This window comes from Penaeus vannamei, chromosome 36 (genome assembly GCF_042767895.1).
Source record: "Penaeus vannamei isolate JL-2024 chromosome 36, ASM4276789v1, whole genome shotgun sequence".
NCBI classification, from domain to species: domain Eukaryota; kingdom Metazoa; phylum Arthropoda; class Malacostraca; order Decapoda; family Penaeidae; genus Penaeus; species Penaeus vannamei.
In genome coordinates this window covers 13,025,211-13,038,223 of record NC_091584.1, presented here as the reverse complement: position 1 = coordinate 13,038,223, position 13,013 = coordinate 13,025,211, and the positions used below count along the sequence as shown (strand labels likewise).

General features: G+C 38.4%; 1 protein-coding gene across 1 annotated transcript; it reads right to left on the bottom strand.

The window, feature by feature from the left end:
* Positions 1 to 3,749: 3,749 nt before the first annotated feature.
* Positions 3,750 to 6,059, bottom strand: LOC138859476 (uncharacterized). The gene is made up of 3 exons (XM_070114893.1): positions 5,494 to 6,059; positions 4,749 to 5,391; positions 3,750 to 4,424 (listed from the first exon to the last, which is right to left on the bottom strand). Exons 1-3 carry the CDS (start codon positions 6,057 to 6,059, stop codon positions 3,750 to 3,752), a joined length of 1,884 nt encoding a protein of 627 aa, XP_069970994.1.
* Between the last annotated feature and the right edge of the window lie 6,954 nt (positions 6,060 to 13,013).

Genomic DNA, 13,013 nt, shown 5'->3' with positions numbered 1-13,013 from the left:
CGCCGTGGCACTGAAAAAACTCTATTGCAGTATCGTCCTGTTGATAAAATTTCACAATAGTTTATTCAAAAGTTTGTTCACATCCTGTGCACAATGCCATATTTTCACTTGTAATGCCTGAAGGACCGCAAATCGCTACCATTACAGTTCCGTAACAGTGACGAGTGCACAAGTGAAATGTATGTAAAATTGTTACGACTGAATTGTGCATTTCTTACTTGATTTAAAAACAGATGGCATCAGAAGGGGTTTCCCAATATGGAATTTAGATATTTATTGTTCATAAAAATGTCCGCACCAAAATATTTTTTACATTTTAATTATTGTTAAACGCTTAATTTTATGACTGTAAGAAATGTTAATCTTTTTATATTTATACTACTATTATTAACCATAGTGTCATCCCCCAAACCCCGCCCTGGATCACATAATGATTTTCGGTCATCGGGGTTTTTGTATTAATGTTACACTATTCATGTTCCTTATTATGCGTTGGCACACTTTCGTCATGTATTTTGCGAGATATTGTAAGTTATTGCACATATTTTCATATTTATGCATGTATGTATATATATATATATATATATATATATATATATATATATATATATATATATATATAACAGGTCCTGTGCCAGTCTCACGGTGCACCCGTTGGTTGGACACATGGTCCCGCCAACAGTAACCCATGATCTGGCGCAAGGACCTATTACAAAAGGCTTCAAGACAAGCCTCCAAGGCACAGGATAATGTCCAGGTTTCACTACCGTATAGCAAAACTGGCTATACCAGGCCAATCCTTCTGCTGACTTCCTGGTTTGACAGCCCAGAATTATGAACTACACTACCTCGGTATGTAAAGCTCTCTGTGACTTAAATGTCCTTGCCACAAGCACGTACTGACTGAACAGGTTCTCCTAGCAGGTCTCCAAAGTCCTACTACCGAGGGCTGGAATCTGTTGGAGATGGCAATGGCTACTCCCTGGAGGTGATGACCGTCGCTGCGACCCGACCAGTAATAGGTGTAGCCACCTACACTGGTCATGCCGCTGCCAGGTCTCCTCACCTCTGAGAGAGCAGCCACCTCAACTCTCAACCTCCCCAGTTCCCTCGACAGCAGAAGCAACCGATCATCCTTACGTAAAGAACGGACGTTCCAAGCCCCAACCCTGACTTCCCGCCTGAGATTCAACCTCGGGCAGTTACTCCAGGTGGACGCCACCTCTGCCATCCCCGCCGACGCTGTCCCACATAAAAGGGGGTGGCGGGCTGCGGGCCCCATCATCCACCTGTGGGGTTCCCGAGGACTTTCCCCCACAAGCTTCACTCTGGGCTGGCGGCTGCCAGAGCGCAGGCGAGACGAGTACTTCCCGTTCCCAGCCTGCGCTCCAGCAGTCGCCCCCACAGCAGGGCCCACAGTCCGCCTCACTTGCTGGGTGGGAGTGACTTTTCCCCTCCTCCCGGCCTTTCCATTTACAAAGGTCGTTGCCGATTGGTTATATCTGGGGGGAGGAGGACTGGCAAGGCTCACCTCCCCCAAGCCTCCCATTAACCCCAGGGGGCTTAGGGACAGGAGTTGGTATAGGGCCAGGGTGTGTCTACACGCCGGTGGTCCATGACCCTAGACCTCTGGGGCCTCCTGCTGCTCCGAGATCACCCACAGTTTAGTCTGGGACCGCAAGGTACCCAGTTTCCATGGGAGGCCACGAGGTGGCACTGCAAGGAGTCTCGATGAAGGAGAGGCTGTGAACTGGCAGGGGGAGGCTTATGCAGAGCTGCTCCCTATTTCGCACGAGGTTAGCCAGCGGTGGCAGCTGTAAACAGGAAGGCATGCAAGCACTTAACACTAACTAGACTACAACACCATCGCTTCACATCACCCTGTGCATGTAGCACCCACCCTTAATATATATATATATATATATATATATATATATATATATATATATATATATATATATATATATATATATATATATAAATATATAAATATATATATATATATAAATATATATATAAATATATATATATATATATATATATATATATATATATATATATAATGAGCTGAAAACATCTGCGGAAATGTGGTTATACCTGACGACACGACGTTTATGGGTAACATTTAACTCTGGTCAAGTGGAGAAACAATTACGGAAATTTCCCGTTACTTTGTTCCTTATTCATGTAATTTATATATATCTACACACATATCATATTTATACAAACACATTATATATATATATATATATATATATATATATATATATATATATATATATATATATATATGTATGTATATATATATATATATATATATATATATATATATATATATATATATGTATATATATATATATAATATATTATATATATATATATATATATATATATATATATATATATATATATACATATATATATATATATATATATATACATATATATATATATATATATATATATATATATATATATATATATATATATATATAAAGAAAGATAGAGACGAAGGAAATATACGTGCATTACGGCAGACAGCAGCCATTTTGAAAATAGCACGTCTAGTGTGCTGCCTCATATATGGAAAAATGTGAAGTAAAAAGTTGCCAATTACCAAAATAGAGTCGATGTTTCGATTTCTTTTTTTTTTTTTTTTTTTTTTACATTTCATGTTATTATATCGTTATGGCTCATTTGCACAAATATAACCATAGAAGAAAAGTGATTTGTTTTGCATCGATCTTTCAATTTGGATAGGTTTTATCTCCCAACGTAGGCACTACCTCGTTCTGCATATTGTCCAAAGTTTTTATCGGCCTTGCACGATTGTAAGAGTTACCCCTTGATTTGCCACGTTCTCTTTAAATCGGCTTTTCAGGGATAACTTAAATGTTACATTATGAATATATATGTATATATGCATATATATGTATATCATATATATATATATATATATATATATATATATATATATATATATATATATATGTGTGTGTGTGTGTGTGTGTGTGTGTGTGTGTGTGTGTGTGTGTGTGTATGTATATATGTATGGATATGTATGTCTGTTTTCTATATTACTGTAGTAATCAGTTCATGATGTGTGCATTCCATTTTATAGAACACTCGAACTCTTTCCGCGAGCACTTGGAACGCCAGTGATCGAAGACCAGGAGTTCCCTGCTCTTGCTACAACATTGCCTTCTGAACCTGTCAAATTCTTATCAAAGTCTTTCTTTTTTATGAAGATTTATATCAGTCTTCTTTATCAAAATGTTCAAAGTCTTTAATTATTCATAATTTACGTGTTTTCTTTTATACACTTATTTATAATCCCGGTTTCATTCTTGACTAGATCTGACAATTCTTTCGTATCTTATGCATAAAGTTATTCATGGAATTAACTTCAGAATAATAGAAATTCAGAGTTTATAATCTAAAGCTACGGTAATACCCCGTCAGCCCCAAGAAAGATCGTACTTGTTTCTTAGTCGTGGGTCGTGGTGCATCTTTAATCTTCTTAATTTTGTCGTTCTGACAGCTACACCTTCCCTCCCCTAAAGTATGGCCAAGATACTGCACTTCTTTAAATCCAATTTCACACTTACTTGGCTTGACAGTCATATTTGCACACTGTAACCGCTGGAATACCTCCTCAAGGATCTTCAGATGCTCCTCGAACGTAGAAGAGTGAACCAGAATATCGTCAATGAATGCTTCCACTCCTTTGACGCCTTGCAACACTTGTCTCATGACCCTGTTGAATACAGCTGGTGAGTTCGAGAGTCCGAACGGAAGTACTCTGAACTGGTACAGACAGGACTGGTAAAAGCTGTGACCTCTCGACTCTCAGGGTGTAAAGGTATCTGGAAAAAAACTTTTGTTAAATCGAGTTTGCTAAAGAACTTGGATTCAGTCAGTCTGGAGAAAATAGCTCTTTGGTCACACATTGGTTCTGCATCTGTTTTTGTAATAGTGTTTATTTTCCGATAGTCTCCACATATACGCACACTACCATCTTTTTTCTGCACTACCACTATAGGACTACAGAAGGGGGACGTAGATTTTTCAATGATTCCCGCATCTGCCATATCCTCGATCTCTTTCTTTACTGCGTCCACTAATCTCATAGGTATGGGATAAGGTTTCTGTCTCACAACTTTAGAGCTAGTTAGTTCGATATTATGGTAATTAACCCTTGCAACCTTTGGTCTATCTGAGAATATGTAACTAAATTGGTTCAATAAGCATCTTAACTGTTTTCTTTCCTCTGGTTCTAAGGTGTCACTCACTTTCACATTATCGATGGTCTCGGTCTGCCACGATTGTGCAGTGACGGGTCCGTCGTCACACTCGCTTTCTGGAATTACTGCAGCGGCACCGATGTACGTTGTGGTGGAAGTACTGCCGAGTTTCGAGGTTTTCTGCGAAAAGAAGGCTTTAACATACGCGAGATACTGCTGCTGTTGCAAAGACCAACTGCTGGCCCCTTCTCGTGTTATGCAAAGCATTGCGTCTTGCTTCGCCACAACTCTAGCAACATAGGACGCACATCCTGTATCAGCTGTGAAGTATTCCTTCAGCATGTTTATGTGGAATCGTTTTTGTTGATTTCCCACTTGTATTAAATAATTATGATTAGACACTTTATCCACAACATCATAAGGGCCCTTCCACTGTGCTAGTAACTTATTATGAGAAGTGGGTAAGAGGATAAGGCATTTATCACCAGCTTTGAACAGACGTACCTTTGCTTTCCTGTCGTAGTATGCCTTCTGCGTCTCCTGAGCTTTCAGCAATTCTTGCTTAGCCAGATCGCAAGTAGACTGAAGACGATTTGCCAGGTCAATGACGTAAGTGTATGTTGTCTTGACTTCGGTGTCTACTCCACTATCATCCCACAGCTCACGCAAAATCTGAAGAGGTCCTCGTACTGTTCTCCCATAAACGAGTTCAAAGGGCGAGAACTTCAAAGAACTTTGGGGAACTTCCCTGTAAGCAAAGAGAAGTGGTGCAAGATAGCGGGGCCACTCCTTCGGCTGCTCTGCTGCCATCCTCTTGAGCCTTTTTTTGAGTGTCCCATTAAACCTCTCACAGAGACCATTACACATCGGATGATATGGAGTTGTTTTTAGTCCCTTAATCGACAACAGCCTGAGCACTTCCTCCATCATTGCAGAGGTAAATTGTGTCCCTCTATCACTCAACACTTGCCTGGGAATACCGATCCTGCAGAAGATTTCCACCATGGCTTCGGCGACGGTGACAGCATCTATATTTCTGAGCGGCACTGCTTCTGGCCACCTCGTGCTGAAATCCACGAGTGTGAGGATGTACTTACATCCATCGCTCGCTCTCGGGTGGATTGGTCCCACGATGTCCACGGCGACTCTTTCAAACGGTTCGGAGATCAGCGGCATAGGTTTCAATGGCGCAGGTTTCACGCGTCCGCGGTCACTGGTCTTTTAACAAATATCACATGAGCGGACTAACCTTGATATCTCCTGACCCATGCCAGGCCAAAAGAACTCCGCCTGAATACGGTCAAGCGTTTTTTTCTGACCCATATGACCTCCGAGAGCAGAGTGGTGACCCAGCCGGAAAACAGCAAGACGATACCTCGCTGGAACGACGAACTGGAGACGCTCCTCTCCATTTAACGCCAGAACCCTTCGGTAGATCCTCTTATTCCTCTCGATGAAACAGGTTTCTTCATTAAAAGACCTGTTCAGAGACTTCTCCGCCAGCTTCCTTCGCACTGATTCTAATGAGGAGTCGCTCTTCTGCTCCTGTACAATATCCTGAGAATTTATCAGGTCACTTACCGACGTCCGTGGAGTAAGCTCTCCCTTCCTCTTCTCCATGCTTCTGGTAATGGCGACACAACCTTTTTGCGTTGCAGCATCAGCACCACAACTATTTCTAACTCCTTTGATGTTTCCGATGATAACGTCGAATATTGGGTTGACCATCACGGCTGCTGTAATTTTTCCTGTAAAGAACGGACTGCCTACGTGTATGATTGCTTCTGGAACATTAACAAGGGATCCATCAATCATTTTAATAGCAATCCTCCTCCCAGTATATTGTTGAGGAAGAACATACCTTCGTTTCACAACACACCCTGACGAACCGTTGTCTCTGAGAACACTTACCCGGACACCTCCTACTGACCCTGGCTTAACAAGGAGAGAGTTCTGCTTATCAGGATCCGTGGAGGTAGTAGATAGTCAAATGTTGTGCACGCAGGTTGTATGATGTTTGACCTCTGACGTTTCCGGAGACTGGGGTGATGGGTCTTCTTCACTCATACAGGCAGCTGCTCCTTTTTGCCTGTAATCATGACTTTCTTGATTCACTGCACGCCAAGGATACTTACGTTGTTGCTGTGGTTTCGACTGCGGAGAATTCTTGTGAGTTAAGGTGGGGTGTAACTTCTGCTGCTGCTGCTGCGAAGGTAAGTCTTGCCTTCTCTGCTGCTGACCCAGTGAAGAGACTGGCTTCTTCCACTGCTTACGCGTATGATACCCAAAGGCAGAAAAATGGGCATCCGCCTTATCAGCCATCTGCTCTGCTGTCTTGGTCTTGTGAATCTTAAATAGGGCAACGAGATCCTGAGGACATGACTTCTCCAGCTGAGACCGTAACACCAAATCCCTGAGACCTTCCTTCGTGTTCGGCGTCCCATCCTTCTCCAGCCATTGATCCAGGTAGCCTGACAAACGAACCAGGACCTGAGCGGCAGTTTCTTTGTCTTGCATCATCGCACGATTGAACTGAAGTTTTGCCTCGTCGACCGTCAGCCCGTACGCCCTCATCAATGCTGACTTCATCGACAGGTACGTCTTGTCACTTGCGTCGAGACGATGGAGGATTTCTAAGGGCTTACCTTCAAATAGACTCTGGAAATGAAGCTTCTTTGTGGCTTCTTCGAACTGATAGAGCTCTGCAAGATCTTCAAATCTGTGAATATAGGGCTCAATACGCTCACCTTCTTTAAATGCAGGTAACCTGATGTGCGGCAAGGTGGATGGCTGGGCAGGGGAGCCCCCGTTCGTCTCCGTCTGCACACGAACCATTTCCAGCTGATGCCGGCGATTCCTCTCCTCCTCCTCTATCTTCATCTGCTGCATTTTCAGCTCATGTTCACACTGCCTGTCCCGCTCTTCTCTTTCCTCCTTTTCACGTTCACGCTGCCTCGCTCGTTCTTCTCGCTCCTCAGCCTGACGTTTACTCACGTAATCTACAATAGCCATGGGGTCCTCAAGCCCCATCAGCTTAGCCTCCTCTACATAAACTCCTGCAGACATCTTGCTTTCAGAAGAAAAGTCTAAAGATTCTTGAAAAATATACAATACACACCACTTGTCAGTATAGAATCACTATCATTTAAGCACACTTTCATTTAAGCACACGATCATTACTCTCGTTGTCAAGTCCCTGTTCGGGCGCCACTTTCTCAAATTCTTATCAAAGTCTTTCTTTTTTATGAAGATTTATATCAGTCTTCTTTATCAAAATGTTCAAAGTCTTTAATTATTCATAATTTACGTGTTTTCTTTTATACACTTATTTATAATCCCGGTTTCATTCTTGACAAGATCTGACAATTCTTTCGTATCTTATGCATAAAGTTATTCATTGAATTAACTTCAGAATAATAGAAATTCAGAGTTTATAATCTAATTCAAAGTTCATATATATATATATATATATATATATATATATATATATATATATATATATATATATATATATATATCAATGTTTTCTTTTTGCATAGTTCAAAGTCTCATGTTAATTGTTTGTTTATATTTAAAGGGATCTTAGACACAGGGAGAGTAATGTAAGTTTTATTTATTTTAGTTAATAATAATTTCAAAGATAATGACATTTCGAGAGTACGTTTCTTTTCATTATTGTTCGTTCACGGCACGGTACCTACTTCTGTGGTTAACATTCCTTTACTCACGTCAATTCTTTTCAACTGTATGAGGTTGAGGCTGATGCTGAGGAGATATTCAGTTTCCGATAACGGCGATGCGGCCTGCAGGTCGCCGATCAGCAGTGATTTTCTAAAATCAGATTCAGCTCAGGTTGCTACCTTTTCTTCCGTGAGTCGTGAGAGAGAGTGAACGTGACTCGTGCCCACCTGCCCGTTTGTCACGCGCATGCGCACAGGTACCCAAGAGTTGCCACATGTCGCTTGGGTTTCCATGGCAACGGGTAGTTGTCAGGTGTTCCTATTTGTTTCTATTATTTAAATGAATGTCCAAATGAACACCTGGACAGAACCCTTGGCCTCTTCTAGCTGTTCTCCTGCTCTTCCCGACTTTCATTTGCGGCCTATTACTCCTGCTCATCCTTCCATTTCCACTCCTCTTCCCTCAGTGTCTGCCACACCATCTGCCTTACATCCATCTCCCTTGATACCTACACCAATAACTTCTCCAGAGGGGTTGTTGCTCATGTAGGACCAAATAAGATGGAGGAGGCAGAGGGTTTCACTAAAAATGAAACCATATATTTTATTCATCTAATGCAAGAACATTTGCAAAAAATATATATATTGGTTTGCCAAGGTCAATTGCACAATTGCAAGAGAGAATTAACCTGGGAAAAGGGAAGAAGAAATTGCTCTGGTAGGAATTGGCTCTCAAAATGACATTTTATTTTGAGAAACGATTTCAGCCAGAGAAATTGCAAAGGAAGTGGAAGGGTCTGTAGGATAGCTTTAAAAAAAGCTAAGGCCAACAATGAAATGTCGGGGAGAGCTCCGAGTAGGTTCCTGTATTTTGCTGAAATGAGGGAACTGATACGGGGTCAGCATGACATTGACTTCCCAGTCACAGCCACAGCTCGGGGGATTCGGATTCATCGTCCTGATGAATTGGGTAAGGAAGTAGATGACCCTGAGCCTGTGGCTAGTGCTGACCCCATATTAGCACCCTCAAATCAGCAAACTCCACCACCACCACCAGCTAGCAGGCCAAGGAAAAGGCAAAGAACCTCGGAGACTGAACTCATAACATATTTACGAGAGAGTGATGAACGTCTCAATGCAATTCTCCGAGAAATCTTAGACCAGATGAAAATGGCCGAGGAAACCACAACCCAACTGCTCTCGGACTTAATTACAAAATAAGTGCACTTTTAATTTATTTATCATTTTTCCATTTTAAAGAACAATTGTGATATAGATATAGATATATAGATTTTCATTTTCTATTTTTGTTGAAATCTAAAGTTTCCTTATTTGTTGTAGTCCTTTTTTTTTTTTTTTTTTTTTTTTGCTATTTTATTATCATTCTTATTGTCATTATTACTTTATTATTACTATTATTATTATTATTATTATTATTATTATTATTATTATTATTATTATTACTATTGTTATTATTGTTATTGTCATTATTATTCCTATTATTAATAATAATATTAATTTTATTATTATAATTATTATTATTACTATTGTTATTATTGTTATTATTATTATTATTCCTATTATTAATAGTATAAATTTTATTATTATTGTTATTATTATTATTATTATAAATTTTGTTAATATTATTATTATTATTATCATAAATTTTATTATTATCATTATTAATTATTTGGGTTCAAGTAAATATTTGCTTGCTTTCAGGCATATTATGAAAAAACAAAAAACAAAAAATATTTCCTTTGTGGTAATTTGTTTTCAACTTTTTTTTATTTATTTATTTATTTTTTATTATTGTTTTGTTTGTTTGTTCCCAATGTGTTATCCTGAATGCCAAAGTTGTTTTCCTTTTTGTGATAAGATGTAAGGAACTAGTCATTCCCTTTCCTTTAATTTATATACAGAGTGATAAGAATATGCTTTTTATTTAGGAAAAAAGTACATCTTTTTTATGTACATAGTGTATATGATTTTATTTGATAAGGAAACTGATGTACAAGTGAAATGTCATTTTGTGGTTTAGAAACATTAATGGAATGATTTATTATATTGGCATGTAAACAGTATAATTGAATATGTTTTTGTTAATAATACCCTTTTTGGGGGTGATTGTTCGTGTGTTTATTGTACAAGTAATTTTTTGTTATATGAAATGGACTGTGAATGTATATTTTGTGTTTGCTATATAACTATTTACTGAATCAAGAATCTGTGATAAAACATGGTGCTCAATATAAAATGTATTCTCAGGTTGTCTTGTGATAATAATAAGGTTAAGGAATGTCTATTAATAATAAAAAGATAATGATATTTTAAATAAAAAGGATATTTACAGTAACAGGGCAATTAATTATGGTATTGTAAGAAAGATCCCTTTTTTGTATTGTACATTTAACTTTTTTGTATAAATTGGAATATATATATATATATATATATATATATATATATATATATATATATATATATATATATATATGTATGTATATATATATATATATATATATATATATATATATATATATATATATATATATATATATACACACACACACACACATACACACACACACACACACACACACACACACACACACACACACACACACACACACACACACACACACACACACATACACACACACACACACACACACACACATATATATATATATTGATATCTTAAGTTAATATAGAAATGGAATATAGATTTTGTTATAAAAACCGTTGCTCAATATAAAATAATTCTCAGGTTGTATTGTGATAATAAGATTATGATATTCTTATATACAGAGTCTATTTACAATAAAAGATAATCATGTTTAATATAAATGTATATTTACCATATGGTCAATATGTTATTGTTAATATTTTATTGAATAAGTATGTGCCTTATAAATTGAGATATATAATGCTTGTCTATGTCTTGCAATTTAAGTACAAATGGAAATAGACTTTGTGATATAAATAGGTACTCAGTATAAAGTGTATTCTCAGGTTGTTTATTTACAATAAAAGGTCAGCTTATTTTTATATAATAAATGTATATTTACAAAAATATATATATATATACTTTCATACAAGAAATGTATATCTACAAAAAACATTACATTTTCATACAAGAATTGTATTAATGCAATAAACCAACAAAATATTACTTCAGTTTATCAATAATCCTACTATACTTTTAAATTGAGAAAATGCAAAGTTAAGACGACTGGGTCATTCCATATCAAATCATCATCATGGTTTAATCCACCATCTCAGGAATGGCTAAAAATTCACTTGCATGTAGTGACCAATTCCCCAAAATTTGGTTTTGATACTGCAATTGGTTTGCCTTAACAGTCATTTCAATATTTGGACCTCAACTCCAATGAACTATTCATATTTTGCATTTGATTTTCACTAAGATTCAAAACTACATTGGCTGGAACACCTGCCACTAGTAAGCTTGGTGCATTTACTACAAAAATTAAAGTAAAGATCCCAGTAACAAGCCTCTTAGACACAAAAGAAGGTGCAGGTGCTAAGAAGACCCTTTCTAAGGGACTTCAAAAATATCATACAAAATAGTTATCTCAGTCCTGCTATGGAATTTTGAATTACGTGCCTCCTGGGAGGAATTGTATGGTCCTGCTACTCGTTTCTCCCCTGCATTATTTGCCTCCAAGTAATAATGGTTGCGGATGCTACCCTACCTGGTCTCCGGGGTTATCATACAGTCTACTCTGCCCTTTCACCTGAGCAGGGCCATTATGGTGGCACTACCATCCTAGTTTGCATTAATGTAAGCACGTGTTATAGACAACACACATACAGGCAATTATTGTACAAGTGTTCCTCTACCGACAATATACATTGTGTTTCAGTTGAGAGGGATGATCTTGACCATCTTATCTCACCTTTTCTTCTAGGCGATATGAATTGTTGCCACCCTCTGTTGGTGACTGCACTACTTACTCTCATACTTGGTAGAGGATAAGGAGTTCTAAATTCTGGTAGAATGACATCACTCATCCAAACGGGTGCTTTTACAGCCATTGCTGTCTCCTTTTGTTCCTCTAATGATATTTTACTTTGATTGGCAGGTCATACAAGATTTACATAGAAGTGACCATTTCCCTATTATTATAATATATGAAGAAAAACCTCAAACTCGCCTTCCTCGCTAGCGCTTAGATAAAGCAGATTGGTAACTTTTTATAGAGCTTTGTTCTACAGGCCATTCTCTTGAAAATGTTCATAACTCTGAGGCGGCAATTTTTACTGCAGATGTGATACATTCAGCTGCTCTCTTATCCGTGCCAAAAACAGCAGACCATTCCCCGAGACGCCCTATTCCTTGGTGGACCCCTGACTGTTCAGTTGTGAAGGCCAAATGAGTTGTAAGGGTATCTATGGCAAGGGGCTTCTCAAAAATGCATCATCTGAGTGATAATGTCCGTGAAGTGGGAAGTGAGACTAAGGGCCTTGACAGGTAGTCCCTATTAACCCCCCAAAACAAAATAAAACAAAAGGTATAACTACATTAGAAGCCCTTAAGGAAGTGCGGGTTTGTTTAGGTGAAGTGGTGAAGTAGATTTCTACCTTTCATATATTTAGATTTGAAGAGTTCAATGTTTACCATCAAAGGCAAAGATATAGAATAGGAAAGTTACTATAGAGAAGAAATAGAAAGACAGTATAGAATAAGAAAATAAGAGTACAGATCAGCTGCAGTAACAAGGGGAAAAATGGGTTAGGCTAGGCCAGGGAGAATGAGAAGGAAAGGAAGAAACCGATGCTAGGAGAGGTAAAGGGAAAGGAAGGAAAGGGAGGTAAGAAAGGGGAAGGAAAAAAGGGGGGTGAGAAGGGAGGCCTGGGGGCCACACACAGCCTTCTCCCATCTCGGTAGATATTGGGGAAATCTTCGCTGTATGGAGGAATTCCGAAAGGCTTGGCTTCGTGCACAGTGAGTCTTGAAGGAGACAAGGTGCACGTCATGGAAAACATATGTTTCGACTATTACCTTAAAATTTCCTCCAAGTTTGGAACATTGTAAGGAAAATATCAGGGACAATTACCGGCCCCC